Raw genomic sequence first — 25,678 nt, 5'->3', positions numbered from 1 at the left:
TTTCTCATTTTGCAGGGTCAAGGACCAACTTTTCGAATATTTTTACAATTTCTACATATTCTCTAGCAAAATACGCGTCGTTTGGCTTTTTGAACATTAAAATCGTCCAATCCGTTCAGAAGTTATGACGTTTTAAAGATTCGCTTGAAAATTCGGGCAGATATTTCTGGCCAGAAATTATATTTTCGGTAAGGAATTTTTTTTTTCGAAACTGAGTAGGATTTCGGGGGTATGTCTGTTAACCAAAAATGCTTGCAATTGACCCCTGTAACTAAAAATAATTTTTCCAAGACATTTCGAAAGTCTTTTTTTTTACCCAAAACTTTCAGCACTTACTCGAATTTTTTTCTCGAAAGTGGGTAGGATTTCGGGGGTATGTGTAATGACCAAAAATAATTGTAATTGACCACCGCAACCGAACATAATTTTTTCAGAATTAATTAGAAATTTTTTTTTTCGTCGAAAAATTTAGGCAGCTACCCCCTGTCAATTATTTTTTACAAAATTACTTTCATTTTTAGTAATTTTGTTTGGCGCCCTACAGAAAAGTTGCCTAATACTTTTTTGTAGGTATCCATGAGCTCTACTTCAGAAAAAACTTTCATTGAAATACATTCACTATTGTAGGAGTTATGGCTGTTTGAAAATTGGACCATTTTTATGGGGGTTTTCTCATTTTGCAGGGTCAAGGACCAACTTTTCGAATATTTTTACAATTTCTACATATTCTCTAGCAAAATACGCGTCGTTTGGCTTTTTGAACATTAAAATCGTCCAATCCGTTCAGGAGTTATGACGTTTTAAAGATTCGCATGAAAATTCGGGCAGACATTTCTGGCCAGAAATTATATTTTCGGTAAGGAATTTTTTTCTCGGAACTGAGTAGGATTTTGGGGGTATGTCTGTTGACCAAAAATGATTGTAATTGACCCCTGCAACTAAAAATAATTTTTCCAAGACAATTCGAAAATTTTTTTTTACCCAAAACTTTCAGCACTTACTCGAATTTTTTTCTAGAAAGGGGGTAGGATTTCGGAAGTGTGTCTATTCACCAAAAATGATTGTAATTGACCATCGCAACCGAAAATAATTTTTTCACAATAAATTAGAAATTTTTTTTTTCGTCGAAAAATTTAGGCAGCTACTCTCTGTTGATTATTTCTTACAAAATTACTTTCATTTTTAGTAATTTTGTTTGGCGCCCTACAGAAAAGTCGTCTAATACTTTTTTGTAGGTACCCATGAGCTCTACTTCAGAAAAAAGTTTCATTGAAATATATTCACAATTGTAGGAGTTATGGCTGTTTGAAAATTGGACCATTTTTATGGGGTTTTTCTAACATTACGGAGTCAAGCAACAACTTTTCGAATATTTTTACAATTTCTACATATTCTCTAGCAAAATACGCGTAGTTTGCTTTTTTAAACATTGAAATCGTTCAATCTGATCAAAAGTTATGACGTTTTAAAGATTCGCATGAAATTTCGGCCAGAAATGATATTTTTGGTAAGGAATTTTTTTCTCGAAACTGAGTAGGATTTCGGGGGTATGTCTGTTAACCAAAAATGCTTGCAATTGACCCCTGTAACTAAAAATAATTTTTCTAAGACGTTTCGAAAGTCTTTTTTTCACCCAAAACTATCACCACTTACTCGAATTTTTTTCTCGAAAGTGGGTAGGATTTCGGGGTATGTCTATTCACCAAAAATGATTGTAATTGACCCTCGCAACCTAAAATAATTTTTCCGTGAATGATTTGAAATTTTTGAATTTAATTGTTAATAACTTTTTAACGAAGCCTCCATCAAGAAATTGGTATTCTTGACTTTCGTCTTATTTTAGCCTCTAGAATCCTCTATTAAAATCTTTCCTCAAATTAAATTTATAAGAAATGTGTACTGTAAATGATGATGTATAATTCAATCTAAATATTGAGAGCAACTGCCAAAAATATTCGTATTAAAATGATTTTGTATTATAGCTACATATTGAGTTGTAATTTACAAGAAATGATGATAAATAATATGTCGTATAGTCGGAAATTGCATGGTTAAACAGTGTTACGAAGCGACAGGCCCGTGTCGTGTCTAGTCTGAAAGAATTAACGAAATCACGGAAGAAATCAGAAAATTACGGAAATTATTAAAATAATTACACGATGTAGTAGGAGGATCGACATAAGAACAGGTAGTTCTGAAATTTCATATTCGGGAAAGTAGAGTGAGAACGTAATTGGCTTTGGCAAGCATTAACCCTTAATGGCATCGTGTTACCGTTTGGCAACATTCCAATATTTTCTAATGTACCAAGAAAATAACACCTATTAGATAGCGGTTTCGAAGGTATTCGTACTACCAACGTATAAAGTATCGATGTAAATAGATATATGGTCCCTATGTTTACGAGTAAACTATCTTTTATTTTATTATCTTCAACGTGGGAAGTCTTGGAGATTCTTACTGATTTCAATGTAATTTAACAGGTTGGTAAATCCATATCTACAATAAATGTAATCGCAATTATAACCGTAGATGGTCATAATTATGGTTATACTTACTGTAAATCTATTATCCAGTTAAAAATTAAAATCGTTAAAAATCACATTCAAGACCTCCCTTGCCGAGTATCACAACTTGAATTTATTAGTTGTTGTTCGTAACTATTACATCTTTCTATATTTGGAGTGTCATTACAATGAGTTATTTTAGAAATAATGCTATACAAACGACAAGGTACGTATTGTAGTTTATTGTGGTGGATATTTTTCATTATTTCTTCTTCCATTTGGCATTTGGCAATAAATCTCTTTCTGTGTACATTTTCCTATTACTCTTACACAATACTGGAGCATATAATTTGATAATGTCAACATGTTTTATTAAATTTGGAGTAATCGTGCATTTAAGGGTTAAAACAAATTAATTCCTCGAAAGCATTTTCTTCCTTTTTTAATAAAAAAAAGAATTTGCTCTAATATATTAGAGCTTGTAGTCTTCTATTAATGTTCAGGTTTTTTATTTACATAACATGATTATGTATGTATTTCTTCAGGTCTAACATCTTAATTAATATTAAAAACAAAATAAATTCATCGAGATTGTAATCGTAAGTCTGCTAGCCACAAATCCATATGCAGAATTAGATATGTGATTTTTAATAGAAAAATTTATTTTTTTCAAAAATCTTGGCAAAACTCGCTACATATCGAAAGGGATCGATAACTTCTTACATTCAATTTATCTCCAGACCTAAAAACAAACATGATTGAGTTGTATTCCCCACTGGAAAATTTAATAAAAATGAGAGTTACATCATTGCAATCATTGCAAACAATTAGCTTAAAAATATCATGTATTCTTATACGGAGGCCAGATAAAAGTATTGCTCACAAGCTCTCAATATCGTTGTTTCAAATTGTATCTAAATTGGAATCAAGGGATCGGTGGATTAATTTTCATATTTTTTATAACTTATCCGCGTCGAAAAAAGAACTTGTTTATCGTGTTTTTGTCGAACCCCGTAAGGAATTGTTTAAATAGAACAGGGAACAAACTAGGAAAATGCTATCTTTCGCTGGTATATTGATAATGCGGAAGACAGCAGTTGTTACGTTTTAATATTGTTTTCACTGTCTCTGTGGGTCATCTTACGGAGACGTCGATGAGCAAGTCGTCGAGAGCGGATAATGTTTCAACTTCAACGCGTCCGAGCGTGAACAGGGCAAATCTAATAAGTGACCAAGTGTCTTGCAAGTACTATGACTTGTCGAACATACAGGGTGTTCGGCCACCCCTGGGAAAAATTTTAATGGGGGATTCTAGAGGCCAAAATAAGACAAAAATCAAGAATACAAATTTGTTGATGGAGGATTCGTTAAAAAGTTATTAACAATTAAATTCAAGAATTTCAAATCGTTCTGGAAAAATTATTTTCGGTTGCAGGGGTTAATTATAAGCATTTTTGGTGAATAGACATATCCCTGAAATCCTACCCACTTTCGAGAAAAAAAATCGGGTAGGTGTTGAAATTTTTCGGCGAAAAAAAATTTTTCAAATCGTTCTGGAAAAATTATTTTCTGTTGCGGGGATCAATTACAATCATTTTTGGTCATTACACATACCCCCGAAATCCCACGTATTTTCGAGAAAAAAATTCCTTACCGAAAATCTAATTAGGTGCCTCTAGACGAAAAAAAAAAATTCAAATCGTTTTGGAAAAATTCTTTTCGGTTACGAGGGGCAATTACAATCATTTTTGGTGAATAGACATACTCCCGAAATCCTACCCACTTTCGAGAAAAAAAATCGGGTAGGTGTTGAAATTTTTCGGCGAAAAAAAATTTTTCAAATCGTTCTGGAAAAATTATTTTCGGTTACAGGAGTCAATTACAATCATTTTTGGTCATTACACATACCCCCGAAATCCCACGTATTTTCGAGAAAAAAATTCCTTACCGAAAATCTAATTAGGTGCCTCTAGACGAAAAAAAAAAATTCAAATCGTTTTGGAAAAATTCTTTTCGGTTACGAGGGGCAATTACGATCATTTTTTGTGAATAGACATACCCCCGAAATCCTACCCACTTTCGAGAAAAAAAATCGGGTAGGTGTTGAAATTTTTCGGCGAAAAAAAATTTTTCAAATCGTTCTGGAAAAATTATTTTCGGTTACAGGGGTCAATTACAATCATTTTTGGTCATTACACATACCCCCGAAATCCCACGTATTTTCGAGAAAAAAATTCCTTACCGAAAATCTAATTAGGTGCCTCTAGACGAAAAAAAAAAATTCAAATCGTTTTGGAAAAATTCTTTTCGGTTACGAGGGGCAATTACAATCATTTTTTGTGAATAGACATACTCCCGAAATCCTACCCACTTTCGAGAAAAAAAATCGGGTAGGTGTTGAAATTTTTCGGCGAAAAAAAATTTTTCAAATCGTTCTGGAAAAATTATTTTCGGTTACAGGAGTCAATTACAATCATTTTTGGTCATTACACATACCCCCGAAATCCCACGTATTTTCAAGAAAAAAAATTCCTTACCGAAAATCTAATTAGGTGCCTCTCGACGAAAAAAAAAATTCAAATCGTTTTGGAAAAATTCTTTTCGGTTACGAGGGGCAATTACGATCATTTTTTGTGAATAGACATACCCCCGAAATCCTACCCACTTTCGAGAAAAAAAATCGGGTAGGTGTCGAAATTTTTCGGCGAAAAAAAATTTTTCAAATCGTTCTGGAAAAATTATTTTCGGTTACAGGGGTCAATTACAATCATTTTTGGTCATTACACATACCCCCGAAATCCCACGTATTTTCAAGAAAAAAAATTCCTTACCGAAAATCTAATTAGGTGCCTCTCGACGAAAAAAAAAATTCAAATCGTTTTGGAAAAATTCTTTTCGGTTACGAGGGGCAATTACGATCATTTTTTGTGAATAGACATACCCCCGAAATCCTACCCACTTTCGAGAAAAAAAATCGGGTAGGTGTTGAAATTTTTCGGCGAAAAAAAATTTTTCAAATCGTTCTGGAAAAATTATTTTCTGTTGCGGGGATCAATTACAATCATTTTTGGTCATTACACATACCCCCGAAATCCCACGTATTTTCAAGAAAAAAAATTCCTTACCGAAAATCTAACTAGGTGCCTCTCGACGAAAAAAAAAATTCAAATCGTTTTGGAAAAATTCTTTTCGGTTATGAGGGGCAATTACGATCATTTTTTGTGAATAGACATACCCCCGAAATCCTACCCACTTTCGAGAAAAAAAATCGGGTAGGTGTTGAAATTTTTCGGCGAAAAAAAATTTTTCAAATCGTTCTGGAAAAATTATTTTCGGTTACAGGGGTCAATTACAATCATTTTTGGTCATTACACATACCCCCGAAATCCCACGTATTTTCGAGAAAAAAATTCCTTACCGAAAATCTAATTAGGTGCCTCTCGACGAAAAAAAAAATTCAAATCGTTTTGGAAAAATTCTTTTCGGTTACGAGGGGCAATTACAATCATTTTTGGTGAATAGACATACCCCCGAAATCCTACCCACTTTCTAGAAAAAAATTCGAGAAGGTACACAAATTTACGACAAAATTAAAAAATTTCAAATCGTTTTGGAAAAATTATCTTCGATTACAGGAGTCAATTACAATCATTTTTGGTGAATAGACGTACCCCCGAAATCCTACTCACTTTCTAGAAAGAAATTCAGTACCGGCGGAATTTTAAACGTTAATAACTGTTTAACGAAGCCTCCATCAATAAATTGGTATTCTTGATTTTCGTCTTATTTTGGCCTCTAGAATCCCCCATTAAAATTTTTCCCAGGGGTAGCCGAACACCCTGTATAACCAAAGACGAATTTCCACTGCAACAGAGTGAACATATTAGAAACTGTGATCGAACTGTGACATGATTTAACGTCCAGTTTTCCCTAATTAAATTCTTGCAAATATTCGGAAAATTATTCGAGCTGAAGTAAATAGAATTATAACGCCAAACGAACGCGAGATTCGTTCAAACATCTCCGTTTTAACATCGTACACGATATTGCGCGAGCAGCGTTTTCCACCAAATCGAACCATCGCAACCAGCAAATGGGAAATCGAATAACATGTGGTTCATAAAATCTCTACGAAGATGATTGCATTGTGACTTTCAGTGGGTTAACGAGCGGAAAATTGGACCAATTGAATCGCTATTCGTGATTTCATTGCTAGGCAATGGACGATCCATATATTTTTATTGCAACGAAGTTCGCGAAGTTATGAAACTTGTTACGCGCGATAATAACTGACTAATATTCGTAGAAATATAATTGTTTCGACAAATACGCAAATGAAACTCTTATTATAATCGATATTTAAATATTTTTAATTTTCCTGATTAACGATAATAGCATTTCATCGTGAATGAATGTACTCTTTTATGAAAGTTGATATGTAATAATCATGTCAAGATTAGATTTTTACTTTTTATTTAGATTATTACATCTTCCCCGTAAACGTGTAAATATTACTTCGAGGGAAGTGTTATCATTCATTTTAAAAAATCAATTTTTGCGTACTTACAGGGTGTTCCGCCACCCCAGGGAAAGATATTAATGGAAGATTCTAGAGGCCAAAATAAAACGAAAATCAAGAATATAAATTTCTTGATTGTGGCTTCGTTAAAAAGTTATTAAAAAATTTCAAATGATTCTAAAAAAATTATTTTTGGTTGCGGGGCTCAATTGCAATTATTTTTGGTGAATAGTCATACCCCCGAAATCCTACCCAGTTTCGAGAAAAAAATTCGTTACCGAAAATATAATGTCTGATCATGAATGAATAATTTCCCTGAAATTTTACGTGTTTCAAATCGTTCTAAAAAAATTATATTTAGTTGCAGGGATCAATTACAATCATTTTTTATCAACACACATGCCCTCAAAATCCTACGCAGTTCCGAGAAAAAAATTCGTTACCGAAAATATAATGTCTGATCATGAATGAATAATTTCCCTGAAATTTCACGTGTTTCAAATCGTTGTAAAAAAATTATATTTAGTTGCAGGGATCAATTACAATCATTTTTTATCAATACACATACCCTCAAAATCCTACGTAGTTCCGACAAAAAAATTCCTAAGCGAAAATGTAATTTATGGTCAGAAAATTTCATGCGAATCTTTAAAATGTCATAACTCCTGAACGGATGGGAGGATTTTAAGGTTTCGAAATGCAAACAACGCATATTTTAGTTGAGAATATGTAGAAATTCTAACAATATTGAAAAAGTTGTTCCTTGACACCGTAAAGTAAGAAAAACCCCCAAAACTTGGTCCAATTTTCAAACGGTCATATCTCCTAGAATAGTGAATATATTGCAATGAAACTTTTTTCTGAAGTAGAGCTCATGGGTACCTACAAAAAAGTATAAGACAACTTTTCTGTAGGGCGTCAAACAAAATTACTAAAAATGAAAAAGGAATTTTTAAGAAAAATCAACAGGGGTTGGGTGCCCAAAGTTTTCGGTGAAAAAAAAATTTCAGATTATTTTGAAAAAATTATTTTCTGTTGCGGGGATCAATTACAATCATTTTTTATGAATAGACATATCCCCGAAATCCTATCCACTTTCGAGAAAAAAATTCGAATAGGTGATGAATGTTTCAACGAAAAAAAAATTTTTCAAATTGACCTAAAAAAATTATTTTCGGTTGCAGGAGTCTATTACAATCATTTTTAGTGAATAGACATACCCTCGAAATCCTACGTACTTTCGAGAAAAAAATTGTTTACCGAAAATATACTGTGTTGCCGGAAATGTTTCTATAACTTTTTAACGAATTCTCAATCAACAAATTAGTATCCTTAATTTTCGTCTTAGTTTGGCCTCTAGAATCCCCCATTATAATTTTTCCCATGTACAGAGCGAGTCTCATAACAAGACAGTTTCAAATAATTCATAAATTCCTTTCCGCATGAAAAAATGTTTCATATGAAAGTTGCATGGTGTCAATGGGAACATACAATACTGTAATACATTTTTTATGACTGTTTTTTGTCGAGATACAAAGGTTAATAACAACAAATTTCAAATAAAAATATATTACACCAAGAATGATCTAAAATAAATAATTACTAGGATATTATAAACTCTATAAATATGACTTGTCGTTGTAAACGAAGTTGCTAACGATCATGTTGATTTAACGTATTTTTTAATACAGGGTAATTTATTTAAAACTATCTCGATAACTATTTCAAACCCTATTTGACGCAATTTCGGGAAATGTTAATGATTTTATTTAAAAAACTGAAGTTAGCCTACATATCTAAATAAAAAAAGTTAGGAAACATTTATTGCAATATTGCATGTTTTCCTTGATGAAACATTTTTCCGTAGAGTAAATAATTTATGAGTTCTTTGAAGTTGTCAAGTACGAGACTCGTTCTACATTGTATATACATATGTGTGCGATTTGCATTCATAAATATGAATTGCTCGTAAACTATCCGTTGTATGAAAAGATGTCTCAATAATTCGCATTGATATATTAAAATTGCTCACTTTGGGCAATTTCTTGTAAAGAAATAAGTCGAACAATTCTTTCATACGAAGCATCGTTTCCGAGAAAATGGAGTTTGAATATTTATGGAGTCGCGTGTAATAGAGTTCGACTTGTAATAAGTAATGGACAGACTCGACAGTCAAATCGTATTTAATCATACGCAAATCCGACAAATTTTCAAGTAGCATTATCTCGAACAAGAAGCATCGTAAAAAATATTTTATTCTACATTTTTATCTTATTTTTCCGTGAAGAATCATCTCCACACCAGTTATACCACGAATACTTTGCGTGATAATAAATTAAATAAAAATATAACAAAAATTGAAAGGATAGAAACCTACGTTCAAGACACATTGCATCAAAGTGTTCTTTCATACATAATAAATATTAATTTGACGTTTATATAAAATTAAAAAGATTCAAAATATTAGATAAAATCAGTATTAGCCGAGGGTCTTCTGGTCCTGGTTTTCTAACGAAGTCAACTGAAAGGAACCGAAGTTGTAGGCGTGTAATTAGATATGGTCGGAACGAGATGTTGAAAATTGGGGAAATCGTGGAAAGTGCTCTCAAAAGAAGTGGGCTGAAAGAATAGTCACGAACAATAGAGGTGAAAAAGTCGAGGAAAAGGGCAGAGGGTGGTTGGTGAGAACTAAGCATATTTTTTCAGTGTTCTTTGTGTTTCGAACGTGCGATTGAACTGTTTCCAAAATATTCGTGCGTCGAAGTGGGTCTGAGAGTTTTGGAAAATTCCATTGGTTTTGCGACTCTATTGAAAGTATGGTCGCAGCTAGAACAAAGAAAGGAGAGAAGCTGTACTGGCGCGGCTTTAATTGATTCGCAAAAGTCTTTTCGCGAAGAAGACAAAGGTCGCGTGCTCGAGGGAACGAGATTTAAAGGTGACGTCGCGATACGGATTCCCGATGCAATTTTCTCGCGCGTTGAAAAAACAACGGGAGCACGCCGTGAATAATGCGAGACCGTAGGCACAATAGAAGAATAATGAGATCATGTTGGCGCATAAATAGAGCCCGAATATCAGAGGGTCAGAGAGTCCGTTCGATAAGAAGCGGAAACTGAAGGATATTGGCACGCGGAATCGACATTGTATCCAGGACATGCGTCATTTGTCGGAAAGTTGGACGACGAAATGCCGGCAATAACAAGAGGAATATTTATTGTCAGCTTTTGTGTCGTATCGTGGCGATCAAAAAGCCGACGTTAACGGAATTGCTTTCGAAGAAGTTGTGGAATTGGAAGGAAACTCGGTTCCGAGCATACGAGAAAACAGAGAATAATTCTAGATAATATACTTTATGGAAATAATGTTTGCAACGTTGGGGGAATGGTGGAGCGAACGACGCGTGGATTCGAAACTAGCGGCTAACATACATTTATCCTCGTCTCGTGAAGAGCTTTCCTGCCACGAGAGGCACACAACAAAAGAAATAAGTTGATCCGATGTAAAGCTACTCAAGTGTCCAGAACGGATCGTTTGTCAAGAGGTGGTATGAGAGAAACGCGAGAGTGGAAGGAAAAGAGTAGAAATGGAGATCGACATTGCGGAACGGCAGCTATTACACGGCGCATTGTGGCGATTAAAGGGATCGATTGCAATACAATGGATACTTTAAAGTATCGATCGCGTCAATGAAGCATCGGGACGGAAAAAGTGAAAAGAAAAGTGAGTTCGGAATTAAACCCGATGGCTCGAAAGCTTCGCATTGTTAGTTTGCTGATTTCACGAACTGAGAAACCTAGGTTGGGGAAAAAGAAATCCATTATTTTCACGTTTATTTCAAGACTTTAACATGATTTGGATTGTCCGACTTGGGTTAAATAGGTACCATTTTGTTTTATAGTCTATTGGCATTTCAAAGGTAACTTCATAATGCCGCTCTCATAGAAGTCTTGGTACCTATTGACGAAAAACTCGACCAAGCGATTTTCACAATCTTCTCTTGATACCAATTTCTCATCACTAAGGAAGTTTTGCAACTACAACAAAAAATGATAATCGCTTGGTGCCAGGTCCGGACTATAAGGTGGATGCATCAAAACTTCCCAACCAAGCTGCCGGAGTTTTTGACAAGTCACTATAGACGGGTGCAGCTTGGTGTTGTCCTGATGGAGCACAACACCTCTCTTGTTGGCCAATTTTGGCCGCTTCTGGTCGATCGCTAGCTTCAAACGGTCCAATTGTTGACAGCAGAGGTCTGAATTTGGTGTTTGGTCATGTGGAAGCAGCTCATAGTAAATGATACCTTTCCAGTCCCATTGACCATCGTTTGAGCCGCTTCACCATGCTTTCACCACAATCATTTTCACACAATATTGTCGTGTGTGATCTATTTCTCATCTTCAGTCACCATCCGTTTAAGAAATGGGTCGATTTCATTCCGTTTGACCAAGTCATCGCACATAGAAATTCGATCCATCGTGTTTTTTCTGTCAATTCGTGTCGCATCCAAACATCGAGCTTCTTTTTGAATCCAGCTTTATGCAAATGACTTGAAACTATTTTATAGTCGAGTTTTAGCTTCTCGGCGATGATACGACTGCTAACATGTCGGTCTTCTCCGATCATTTCCATGATTTTATCGACATTTTGGACGACAAGCCTACTCGTGCAAAGTGCATCTTTAACATCGAAAATACCAAAACGGAATCAACAAAACAAAAAATTGCGCATAATTGGCTGTGACAGTATCGAGGTCATAAACACCATTCACAATTTCAGCTGCCTAGCTTGAATTCTCGCCTTTATCAAAGAAAAATTGTAAAATATACCGACTTTTCTCTTTGTTAACCCTTTTAGTGCCAGTGGGCCGATCTATCGGGCCGTGCCACTGCTATGCACGGCTATGTGGCAAAACCATTTCTTTCTCATTCTATCAATAGTGAAACGCAAAATCTCTTTCGTAAATGGTGCTGATTTCTCTTATTATAAAAATCTTTTTATTCAATAAAAAATTAAAATCACCTTAATTTTTGTAGTAAAATTATATTTTTGTATCTCGATGATGGGTTTGGAAAGAAATTGACATATTTTATAACTAAAAATTTTGCTGCACAACATTATATTCCATATTCTTTAAGTTTCACAAGAATACATAGCAAAATTTTCCTCCAGGAAATCGGAATTTTATTCCTTATCCAAATCGGCCCGTGACATTCTTTGCATGTACTCCGCAAAATGCCTGGCACTAAAAGGGTTAATTTCCCTCTTTTACATCCTATAACTCACAGCTGAATCGACCAACCAAAAAACTGTAAAAGAATTTTTTTAGTGCGGAATGTCACTTTTCCAACGAGCACAAATCTCAATTTGTTTGACCGATACTTTACGAAATATGTATCACTACAACCATCTAGGTGAAAAATAATGGATTTCTTTTTCCTCACCCTAATATTTTACGGCAAGCAACAGTCCCAAATATCGACTTATTCTTAGATATTCGTCACTTTTAATTATAATGAAATATTTTAAGTATATTTGTCAATTTATAACGGTTACAGTATCATCGATATCAAGAAATTCAATATATATAATTCACTAATAATAAAAAGCATAATGCTTTTATCGAGCTGCTAATAATCATATTACATATTCTACACTAAAATACGCGTCGTTTGCTTCTTTAAACATTAAAATCGTCCAATCTGTTCAGAAGTTATGACGTTTTAAAGATTCGCATGAAAATTCGGGCAGACATTTCTGGCCAGAAATTATATTTTCGGTAAGGAATTTTTTTCTCGAAACTGAGTAGGAATTCGGGGGTATGTATAATGACCAAAAATAATTGTAATTACCCACTGTAACTAAATATAATTTTTTTAGTATGATTTGAAATTTTTTAATTTCGTCTAAAAATTTCAATACCTATACGAATTTTTTTCTCGAAAGTGGGAAGGATTTCGTAGGTATGTCTATTCACCAAAAATGATTGTAATTGACCCTCACAACCGAAAATAATTTTTCCAAAACGATTTGAAATGTTTTTTTCCGTCGAAAAATTTAGGCACCTACCCCCCCTGTCGATTTTCTTTAAAAATTAGTTTTTCATTTTTAATAATTTTGTTTGACATCCTACAGAAAAGTTGTCTAACACTTTTTTGTAGGTACCCACGAGCTCTACTTCAGAAAAAAGTTTCATTGAATTATATTCACTATTGTAGAAGTTATGGCTGTTTGAAAATTGGACCATTTTTATGAGGTTTTTCTCATTTTCCGGGGTCAAGGAATAACTTTTCGAATATTTTTAGAATTTCTACATATTCTACACTAAAATACGCGTCGTTTGCTTCTTTAAACATTAAAATCGTCCAATCCGTTCAGAAGTTATGACGTTTTAAAGATTCGCATGAAAATTCGGGCAGACATTTCTGGCCAGAAATTATATTTTCGGTAAGGAATTTTTTTCTCGAAACTGAGTAGGATTTTGGGGTATGTACAATGACCAAAAATAATTGTAATTACCCACTGTAACTAAATATAATTTTTTTAGTATGATTTGAAATTTTTTAATTTCGTCTAAAAATTTCAATACCTATACGAATTTTTTTCTCGAAAGTGGGTAGGATTTCGTAGGTATGTGTATTCACCAAAAATGATTGTAATTGACCCCCACAACCGAAAATAATTTTTCCAGAACGATTTGAAATTTTTGAATTTAATTGTTAATAACTTTTTAACGAAGTTTCCAGCAACAAATTGGTATTCTTGATTTTCGTCTTATTTTGGCCTCTAGAATCCCCCATTAAAATTTTTCCCAGGGGTGGCCGAACACCCTGTGTATTAGGTTGGGGAAAAAGAAATCCATTTTTTTCATGTTCAAATATGTACCGTTTTGTTTTATAACTTGTTGCCATTCGATTTCGTTCCGTTTAGCCAAGACTTCGCAGATGAAAATTCGATCTGTCATGTTTTTTTGCGTCAATTCGTGTGGCACCCAAACATCGAGCTTCTTTTTGAATCCAGCTTTATACAAATGATTTAAAACTGTTTTGAGGTCGATCTTTAGCTCCTGGACGGTGATACGACTGCTAACATATCGGTATACTTCGATCATTTCCATGATTTTGTCGACATTTTCGACATTGGCTATGAGAATATCGGGACCATAAACACCATTCATAATTTCAACCGCCTGGCTTGCATTTTCGCCTTTATCGAAGCAAAAATCGTAAAATATACCGAATCGAAATCTCTTTGTTAACTTCCACAATTGAATCGACCAACCAGAAAACTGTAAAAGAATTTCTTTTACTGCGGAATATCACTTCTCCAACGATCACAAATCTCAATTTGTTTGACCAATACTTTACGAAATATGTATCACTACAACCATCTAGGTGAAAAATAATGGATTTCTTTTTCCCCAGCCTAATATTTTAAGCGCAAGTAAACAGAATTGGTCGCCTACCGCGAGAAGTCTGCGTTAGATGCAAATTGAAGTGAAATAGGACAAGCGAGAATTTGAAGAACACTCGGGGCAGCAACATCCGCGACAATGCAAACTCTTAGATCCTCGAGAGAATGTAGGTCAGACTGTGCCCGAGCGCGTCGAGAGGAAAACAGCCTCCCGCTGGCAAAGAAAAGCAAAGAAAGTCGAAAGTTTGGTCGGTAGAAAAAGCTGGAGCCTTCGAGACGGAGTGAAGCGTGTTCGGCAAGAGTTGAAAAGTTGGGGGCAAGAACGTTTGTAGTTGGCGGATAAAAGGCGCGGGAATACAAATGTCAAGTTCCCCGAAAAAAGAATCTGGGGCAGATTGTTTTGGGGTAAAAAATCGGCGCAAGCGGCCGAGACGAAGAAAGGGCGAAGTCGCGGAGCGCGCGACTGCACATTGTGCAGTCGAATGGCAGAACGGGGGGCTGGCCGGCCGCGCAGAATCTCCGCTCGGGCGCACAGGCGCAGAGGCGCCGCGTCGGTACGCTCGCGAATCAATAAGCGTAAGTACAGGTGGGTCGTCGTCGGTGGCTCGGCGTCGGTGGCGGCACGGCGCGTATCAGATAGCAACGCTGAGGACACGGCTGCCTCCGGGACGAGAGCGGCTCGCACGCTGCGCCAGGAGAGAGCAAACGGTAGTGGTGCTTTATCCAGATTCTATTTCGGAGGGGACAGGAATGTTGCCCGCGGAGGCAGTCCAGACGACCTGGAGCCGGGGACGCGGCCGTAGCGCGTCCTCCGACCTCCCTTAACTCGGTTCAAAGTTCGCTCGGTGGTGCAAATGGAACGAGCCATCCCCAACGCAACATGAGCCTAGAAGCTACGTGTAGCTGCGCCCGAGACTATCTCGACGTCCGCTGAGCATCCCAAGACGCACCGTTGTTTGTTTATCGGTCCGGCACGCGACATGGACTCGCTCGGCATCGTTCCCGCGTCCTCCGTCCCGTCAAACGATCGACAGCAGAGCGACGCGCGAGATTAACGCGGGCTCTCTATGCGAACGGTCGAGATACCCGCTGGGTGAAGAATGCGAACGACACGAGGTCCGAGCGGGTACGTCGAACCGGAAGAATACGTCGCGGCGAGGCGAGAGATCGATGCTGGTTGTTGGAGTGCAGTGATCGGTTGATTCGCTTCCTTCCGATATAAACGTTTCTCGCTGCCGTCACGGGTGGAAGGATAAGAGGAACCGTCGGAGTTTCGTCCACGTTCACGAGGTAAATCGATCGTCGGCTGCGTGGAATTCGCGTTAGCCTTGGACTCGCGCGGGGAACATCCCGGCCGCTGAAACAAGGCCGCCAGGGAGTGTTAGACTCTGCGTCGGGGAAGCATGGTGCGTAGTCCAGATCAGCGAGGATATTAACGATGGAACCTCGTGCATCCGCGGAGAATTCGTCAGTATTATCTTGTGCCAAATCCATCGAAGGCTTTGCTCGCAGTGGATCGGTGTTTCGCGCCTCGCGACGACATACAGAACGTTCGACGGGACTTTGAAGCTTCCGCTCGTACACGCGTCTCGTTGAGGATCGTTGTTCGATCGTCGATCGCGTTGCCGAGCCAGCGAGCAACTTTCGAAAAGAGGAGACAAAGGAAGAGCGGAAAGAGAAGAAGGAACGAAGACGCGAAGGCCCTTTGTTTTTCTCGTGTATTTTTTTTTCTTTTTGCAATATCGTGCTTGCGCATTGCGTAATATTTCCGTGAAAGGCGAGAGCAAGCCGAAACGGGGCTGGAGTAGGGAGAAGCACGGAGAAACGGAGACAGAGAAGGTAAAAGACGAACCGTAGATAGGCTGGGTGAATGCTGCGAGCCGGAGAGAGACAAAGAATATAATAAAAATCGTGATCGAGACTGACACTTGAGAAAGTCATTATTTTCCAACTGAGACTGTCGTCGTGTTCCATCCATTTCGTATTACTAATTACTAATTATTAATTCTCGCAGATCAGGCGGGCGATTAAACGTTAAGTTTAAGTCAACGACCCTTTTACATTTTATACCGATGTTTTAAGAGAAGAACAAACGACTCGTCAACCTGTCCAACGATCAGCTAGGCAAGGACAACGATGCCAGGAACTGACACAAGTTTTGCGCGATTTAACTTTTAGGTTAACGAGAGATCGTCGTAAGTAATAAACGATTAAGCGGATAATCGTAAACGGTCGGATCTACTTGGAGTAACGAAGCCACCGCGAATCGGACGTTAATCGAGGGATCCGCGGGTCTAATGACCGCAGGCCTGAATCAACGTATCGCGTAAATACATTAAACAACCAAAAGAATCACCCGAGAACGTAAACGCTGCCTAGCACAAGACTCGCAGCAAAGATACCCAACTGTCTTTCAAAAACGTCAAAGTACTAGACTAGAAACACTTTTTGTATTTACTCGTAGCGGGGAGCTAGAAACCCGTGAGCCTCTGTACGATAAGCGTACCGAGAAGAAAGTCGATCGCGACCGAGAGATCCTCGAGGATACGAGGATCCCAGTGTGAAATAGGTCAACGAACACTCCGTCAAAATTCAGCTGTTCAAGGAAAAACTGTCCAAGTCCCAGCCTCCGGGATTACCCTCGAGGGAAGAGCAGATAGCACTGAGATCGGTGAAAGGTCAATTGGAGACGGCTGGCCGGCCGACCCATCGTCTGCCGCCTCCGGTGGTGATAAGGAGGAAGCAGATCCCGTTCAAGTCCGTGTCAGCTAAACAACAGGACTCGAGTGTCGCGGAGTCTAGTATCTCGGACGAGGGTGCTAGACCCGTGAAAGAAGAATCGAACGTCATCGCCGACAGCAGGAATTCGTCCGAGTGGTCGCCGCAGGCCGCGAAGCGTCAGGAACAGGCTTCCTGGCCGTTGTCGGAGACCGACAAGTCTCGCGCTCAGCAGGAAGCACGACGAAAGTGGGGCTTCCTGGCCAAGTCAGCGTCCGTAAACGGCACGGCGAGGGTGTTCACGGAGGCTGGAACGACTTCGACCAGTTCCTCCTCTTACGACCGCGATCTACCGGGACTGTCTCGCCGCCCGATCGAGAACGTTTCGTTGGAACTGGTTAGGAAGGAGGCTGGAACGTCCGGGGGCCGGTTCGTCAGCAGAATCAGTGACAGTACTTCGTCGGACTTCCAAGAGGAGAGCGAGCTATCGTCGGAGGAGAGAGACGCGTTGATAGAGGGCGCCAGAACTCCGTTGACGGTTTGCAGGAACAGGTTAACCAAGTTTGGCGCGAGAAGGAAGATCGTAGCTGCTTCGTCGACCGCGAGGGAACATTTCGTGGCCGGTGATCGTTTCCTCGGTCTCAGGGAGAACGTTTCCTTCGACTCGTCGACGATCAAGTCCCCGTCCGAGGACGTACGCGACTGCGACGAGCTTCGCCCGGACAAGGAGAATCTCGCGGTCGATCTGTCCTCCGCGCCCAACGCTTTGTCCCTCGGTAGGAAGATCTCATCTTGGACGAAGGAGGGCAAGGATCTGCTGGTCAAGTCGGTATCCTCGGCAAACACGCTCGCCCCGACGACGATGACCTGCATAAAGTCCCCTCGAGCGATGTCGGAGCATCTCTTGGGGCAATTGGAAGTCCCTGTGACACCGGCGGTGCTCGGCGCGCTGCGTGTTAAAGGTGGATCGTTGAAGGAGGGGGAGAAAACCGAAAGGGTGACCGATGTGCCGCGACAAAGATGGAGCAGCGTCAGGGTCAAGGGTGGTAGTACCAAGAGTCTCTTACTGGAAAACGGAGGACCGCAAGCCAAGCCGCTGAAGGGTGCTCTCAAGGCAGAGGTATTCTTTATAGTTGATTAAGATGTTTACCGCATTAATTAAGGCCCACTTCTCTTTGCATTCTCCGAAGTGGCTCGCACTATAGAACATGCGCGGTCTCGGACTCTTTACAATACTTGCTCGCAAGAAAGACACTCCATATTTGCCTTTTACTTGCTAACAATCACTTGGAAAACTTATTCCGCGTTACGATGCTTGTCCTAACGATCTTCTTTCCTTTTATTCCGACCTTCTATCCGTCCAACACTTTCTACAGGGTAGGCAGTATATCACCGATTGAACACAATTTATCGATACTTGGGAATTGTTTATGAAATATAACGTCAGGAAGATGTCAAGTACGAGCTGTCTCGATTGCATATTTCATTTCCTTTTTACAGGTTTCGGAAGGTATGTTCGCCATAGCTGCTTAATTGTGTTTAGTTTATTGGCGTACACGTCGCTTTTAAGATAGCCCCATAAAGGGAAGACTGGAGCAGTTAAGTCGCGCGATCTAGATGGTCGGGCGAGGTCGTTAAAAGGGAAGAGTGAATCCTCTGGAAATTTTACCTTTAATCATCCCGCTGAAACCACTTGCTTTGGAAGCTTAGTTCTTCCATTTGAATTGTAAAAAATTGTTTATTATGTGGCCTAACTGTCGCCCAGCGGGGATCCGATAGACGTTAAATACGACTGAAATTTTTTAGTCGACTAAACTTTATAATACAGTTGGCCCAGTTCCTCGAGAATTGTCTTGTAAAGGTCTTAGGATTCAGAACTAATGAACCTTTTTCATATTTTTACAGGCGTAGACAATTCGAGCACCATTCACATTGCCCTAATTTCGTTATTATATACTTGACACCTTAATTCGAATCTTAGTTTTTAATCAGTTGTTTCGATAAAATATTTGAATAATGTTTGCTCGTTGTTGAACGATCCATGAATATATTACCAGCATTTCTTAAACATTTGGTAAAGAAAAACACGACGTTCAGATTAGTAAGTCATCAGAAACGTAATTGAAAACTGTAATACTTGTATGACTGAATTGAAGCTGAGCCCTGCGAGTGATCCTAGAAATTACTGTGTTTACCTTTGGAAGATTCCTTGAGCAAACGGAGACGTCCTGCAATATTCTAAATTGACTCTATTCGCAGTTAAGTTATGTATACCGTACGATCTATTCTCAAATCCCATATTTGCTGTAAGTTCACTTGTGGAATTGATTTGGTCTTGCAATCGAACCGCTATTGAATCTTGCACAATACGTGCTTTCAGAATCAGCTGTAAAGAGCCACTTGGCAAGACTTTTGCGTTTCAATCTGCTACAGCAGTTCGCGTCCACACAGATGATCGAACAATAGAACGCCAACGATCGTAGTCTACTTTTCTCTGCTCTAGAAGGAACTTCTTACGAGAGGTTTCTTTGCTTTGGGATATAATTTTATTCCCTTGTCGATGGGATATGCAAGCTTTCTTAACTTTTCATTGTATTTGTCTTTCGTTCTGTAGCCAAGTTTTGTCGCAAAAACACCGACACTCGAAAAACCTGACCCTCGAGTCAAGTGTCTGTCGAATTAATTAAGTGTTTGCAGGGTCGTGCTGAACTCCGTCGACGATTCTTCAACACACGTTCGATCCCCTAAGCCCCTCCTTGGCGAGTTCGACGCAACCACCTGAAACTTTCTTTCAGCCCTATTGACTTACGACAATCTTGCAAAAGTTACTGGCCTCGATTTATCTTTCGTAATCGAGAACTTGTCCTTTGATATTTCGCGTGCTCGTAACAGTACGCGGCTATTGATACGGCCTACTTTGGCAAGTTATCATTATGCCGTGGAAGGAACGATCGAGGCTCGTTTCTTCGAAAGAAGGAACAATGTCTTTGACCTCGTTAACGTAATCGCCCTCGCGTTCCCGATAGCAACCCGGTCGCTAAATCGTAGTCGGTTACGTTGTTCGGTTAAACGTCGATTTTCTTGGCGTTGTTTTCTCAGGAAACACTATCGATGACTTGAATCGACACGTTGGTTACAGCCAAGAGAATAAACACCCATCTCCGTCTTCTCGGCGGCAGTGCTCGTATTTACGCTATTTCCAGAACGCATATATGCATTCTGGTGTAATACCAACCTGCTCAAAGACACGAGATGTTTCCACGAGCGTCAGTCTTTGATCTTTCTTATTTTGCACGCTACGATCGTATTCGTCTCATACACTATGGGGTCGTTAAAGTTTATGGAGTACACTCCCGGACTAAATGACAGGAAATCTTTATTTTATTTCCATTTCACAGTATTAATCATCGTACGCTGTCCCTAATAATTAGACATGCTCCAGTTTTCGGACACGTGGCATAGTTATTTTTAATATTAGGAAAACTAGTTGTATTTGACAATGTCTGGGAGTTTCATTGGATAATGTGACACGATGAAGATATTTTAAATAATAAATTCTGGAAATAGAATACTTTTATTTTTGGACTCCATGATATATCACTGACAGAATATTTTTTTTGGTAATTTAAATTGTGAAATAAAATATTTTCCTTTTGAAAGGGATAATACAAAAAATTATATTTATTTGCTTCCTTGTACGTATAATATAATGTAAATATGTTTTAAGATATTTCCAACAAAATTAAATGAAATAACTTAAACCATTCAGTGACCACTATAGCAATGTGTTAATAATGGAGAAACGTGAATGAAATTCTGTTAACGTCGGTCCAAATTTATTTTAAACTACTTTATTCGCAATTTATTGTAATGCCAAATTAAGAAATCACACTTAAAATTCACGACTGTCTTTAATTGGCGGCCACTTTCTTTGCACACATTTCTATTTTTATTTGAATCGAAATTAGTTCACATTGAAAATTAAGAATTTTTCGTTTCAATACTAAATTAGTGGTCGTCGCAAACGTCTGTAGAAAAAGCTACATTTTACGCCCGACGTCGAGTCTTGTTAATCATTCGCATAAATGAAGTGTGTTCTCCGAGATGAAAAACAATTATTTGCAGGTTAAGTATTTGAAAAGTTAAGCACTGAATAATAATTGTAACGATAAGAGTAAAATTTTATTTGATTTATAACTGAAACGTCGAGTAAAAGGCGATAAGGGACTGTCAGTTGGACGCGTATCAAACCACACGTGTATAGTTCGGGCCACGCTATAGCGAGGTCGTAAACTAAACTCTCGAGGGTTGGGACCGACTCTACATGACATCTTACTATTTTCTAGATACGTATATTATAAGCAGGTAAATTAAGATATTAAAGACTCGAGTAAGACTTTTACAGTCTGTTTGACAAGAGCGTGTACGGCAAAATCTTTTTCTGTGAACCGGGGGAGGGGGGATTCCACCTCGAGCAGGTAACTTGGGCTTTTCCCTAAAATGCTTTGTATAGAAATCCTCAGTTTTTACCCAAGCTTGATCGTAGAAGTACATATTTCACCATGAGTGCCGCGTACGCATCACGTTACGAAGCAGTGTTTCTGTGTTCTCATCCTAAAGGACCAAAAATGTCCTACACAGCGGCTTCTAAATACATGAAGAAGTCCAAGACATTCGTTAGTAAGTGGGTGAAACGATGTTTGGAGGTAAAAAATATCGATGACCTGCCAGATCGGGGCACTACGCCGAAGACGTCAAAAAAAGAAGACAAATTGATTTTACGAGAATTCGAGAAAAATCCACGTTTATCCTTACGTGGTGGACAAGCAGTTTTCTGTAAGAAGGGTTTGAATATATCATGTGATACTATACGAAGACGATTATTATACAATAAAGAAACCGTTACTATCCAAGAAACATGTCGAGAAAAGACTCGCTTGGGCGAAAGAGAATTTGGCTCGCAATTGGGACAATGTAATTTTTTCTGACGAAGCTTCATTTTGGGCACGTTCTTCCATCACCCATACCTGGTGTACCCACGCCAATAAACTTATCCAGCGGACCGTTAAACACCCGGTAAAGGTGCATGTTTGGGGTTGTTTCTCGAAGCAGGGATTCGGCACTTTACACATATTCACGGACAATTTAAACGCTGCTAAAATGGTTGAAATCTATCAGAGAGCTTTGTTAACATCCGCCAAAAGGTGGTTTATAAGGAAGAACAAATACTGGCTACTACAAGAAGACGACGACCCAAAACACCGAAGTCGACTCTGTACTGCGTGGAAAGAAGAAAATCACATTGATGTGCTGGATTGGCCTTCACAGTCACCGGATCTAATCGAAAATGTTTGGGCAATATTGAAGCTCAGGCTTAGGGGAAAGAAGATAAATACAATTAACCCTTTCGCTATGGGCGGGTTCTCCGCCGTGGTACTCCCGCTGAACGGGCCGACGCACCAAAAATGTACACGGTGCTCGAGTAAGGTCATCAGCGGCGCGTTTTCGCTTCACTGGAATCCGAGTTAGTTTGACGGTGTTTATTGAAAAAAAACTTTTCACAAATTAAAATATTTATAACTTTTAAACATAATCACTTTTAATTAAACTTTGAAATTAAATAACATTAGAGAATACAATTGTATTATAATAATTACTGTTAATAATCACGTAGTGTGTGATATTGCTCGAAACATGGTACTACGCATAGACCAACATCGCAAATTTGGCACTGGTAGCGTGATTCGCTCCTCCTGTCATTTTTTGCACATACAACGCACTTTCGCAATGGATTTTTTTGTTTTGTGGTTGTACTTGTATACAGCGAAGGAAAGTGTCTTCCAGTGAGCCGAAGTGGATTTGTTTGTCCTGATTTGTTTCAACTATTGTTGTTCGTTTCTTGCATATAATGACTTAAAAGTTGGCGAATTAATTGTAAGTGAAATTTTGCCATTGATATATCTTTACCAGTTTTAATTTTATATAGGCAGTAAGCGTTCCATACGCATATATCTATTAAATGAAAAAAATATTTTTTGTACCATTTCATATTTTTTCGCTGTGAATGAATTGTACTAATGACCATGTCTGTTTTGTCAACACTTCCCATTAAGCGATTATAATCGACAACACACTTTGGTTTCGTTATCATTTCGTGTGTGCGATAATGCCGTTTCGTGTCGACAAATTCTTTGTTGTGGAAAGTGGACAACATATACACTTCCCTCTTGTCACACCATTTCATAGCCAATAGACAATCAGAAGAGCGGAAACTCGCTTCACCTTTTTTTAATTTATTTTCGATCACTGACATACCCTTTCGTCGTTTTCGTACTGTTCCGCAAGCATTAGTTCCATTTTGGTGTAAATGAATAAAAAGGGCCGGACTTGTGTACCAATTGTCCACATATAAAGTATGGCCTTTATTTAAATATGGTTTCAATAATTCCATGACTATAGTGCCCGTTTTTCCAATAATTACATTTTCGCTACTTATAGTCAATGTTCCACTATAAATTATAAAATCCTGTATGAATCCAGATTTGGTATCACATAAAATGAATGATTTGATCCCAAATCTGTTTCGTTTAGAGGGAATGTACTGTTTAAATGACAGTCTACCCTTATATAGAAGTAAACTCTCATCTATGCATAAGTTTTCAAAAGGGTAAAATACGTTTTTAAAACTTTGTCGAAGCATATCGCAAATTTCCCGAATTTTGTATAATTTGTCGCTCTCTGCAGTTATTTCGTTAGAATTAAAATGTAAAATTTTTAGCAAATATAAAAATCGGTCTCGACTCATCATTTTTCCAAAAATTTTGCTCTTCAACAATTCATCGTTAGACCAATATTCATTATATGATAATTTTTTATTTCGCGACATTAATAATTTTATGGCGAGAAAATAATAAATTTCTGGGAGAAAAGTGCTTCGCGAATTTATCGTATTTGTATCCTTATTAATTCTACTCCGATAATCGTTTGTCGTGCCAACAATGAAATTTATAAAATTTTCGGAACAGAATAATTTGAAAAAATCTAAAGCTGATGCCGAATAACCAATTGACGTTTTTATTCCCGAATGATTGCATTGAAATTTATGAATGTTCGGCCGGAATAATTTGGTAATCCATGTAATTTCTCTTCCTATATCTTTTCCAGATTCAATTAAATAGTCTTCTTCGGATTCGGAGTTTAATATATTTGCTCGAATTCTTTTATTATTTGTATTTCGTCTTTCTTGTGCCAAATTTAAATTTATTTGATCATGATGATCATCCTCATCATTAATACGTCTTACTCTCTTATTTTTCATCATTTTAAGGAATGGGATAAAATCTACTAAAAAATAATTAATCTAAATAAAGGTAAATAAATTTAAAAAATAACGAACTATACCTTTGTGTTTGTTGTCGGAAAAAAAGTAAATTATATATCTTCAGTAAGCACTAACTTTATTCGATGTAAACATTCGGACGAGCGTCTCCAAACTGAATTGGCATTTTTTTTTTTTGTGATTGTTATTCTTGAGCAAAATTTCATAAGAAACAAATGATAAAAACAAAATACTGACGATACATTCCAGGAAAAGATATTCGATATGAAATAACTCCAATCGCTGGTTATATATCCAATACGCGGCATTTTATGCAGAGCGACTATAGTCGCCCGTAGTAGCGAAAGGGTTAAACAGCTGTTTCGTCAAATACGATTAAGTTAGTAGAAAGTATGCCTCGAAGATGTCAATTAATTATTGATAATGACGGTGACTGGACAACGTATTAATAATAAAGCATCTTAGTATACATCATAAAGAATTTGTGTATTTTTTTCCAAATTAATATCTCAAATAGTTTTCGAGTTTTGCCGTACACGCTTTTGTCAAACAGACTGTACCTGTCACAATACCTCTAAAAATGGCGACACTAGATAAAATATTACTGCTCGTCTATCTGTCGATTCACTTGTTTCGGGAGCTGACACGTGTAAACTTTGACACCTACTCGAGTTTACGACTTTGCTATATCGTGGCCCGGACTATAGATTCCGAGGATAATTTTGCGAGAAATTGCGATAGATTCGCGCGGAGGCGACAGTAATCACGGGAGAGACGTAATTTAATTAAACGTCAAAGACAGGCGCGCGCGATGAAACTGGAGACGGATGAAATTAATTTAGTCGATACGCTCTTTTCTTCCGTTGGTTCGCGGAGAACGCGCGCGCGAATTAATACCCTGAAAAGCCATTATGTCATCCGGCCGAAGACAAACGGAGACGCGGCGCAGCTTGTTTTCCGCGAGTTGGAAATGAATGCCGCAAAATCCGATCCCGCAGTCACGGATCACAATTAAGGAACTCCTTCAGCGCCGCGGCTGCTCGAGGGTGTTCCGTTTTTTTAATTAATTCGGTCTCACGTTTACCCGCTTCTCTGAATATAACGAGGCTGTTTCCTTGGCCGCGTTAAGTGCAACTTTTCCTGTCGATCGTTTCTTTTTTATTCAGTCAGTCAGCCATCGTCGCG

General features: G+C 38.1%; 1 protein-coding gene across 13 annotated transcripts in view; it reads left to right on the top strand.

Annotated features, from left to right (window-relative positions):
- Sei (potassium voltage-gated channel seizure) overlaps positions 1–25,678 on the top strand; it is a 414,656-nt gene that overhangs the window by 280,517 nt on the left and 108,461 nt on the right. Inside the window, exon 1 of one of the 13 annotated variants that reach the window (XM_076772058.1) lies at positions 17,017–18,274. The exons of the other annotated variants lie outside the window; for them this stretch is intronic. Coding sequence (XP_076628173.1) covers positions 18,017–18,274 — 258 coding nt within the window. The 5' untranslated portion in view covers positions 17,017–18,016. Of the gene's footprint in view, positions 1–17,016; positions 18,275–25,678 lie in introns of those variants that run through there. 13 annotated transcript variants of the gene reach the window in all.

Source organism: Colletes latitarsis, chromosome 8, assembly GCF_051014445.1.
Source record: "Colletes latitarsis isolate SP2378_abdomen chromosome 8, iyColLati1, whole genome shotgun sequence".
In the NCBI taxonomy this organism is placed as follows: Eukaryota; Metazoa; Arthropoda; class Insecta; order Hymenoptera; family Colletidae; genus Colletes; species Colletes latitarsis.
Note: the sequence above shows the minus strand (reverse complement) of the source record. Positions and strands in the feature narration are given on the sequence as shown.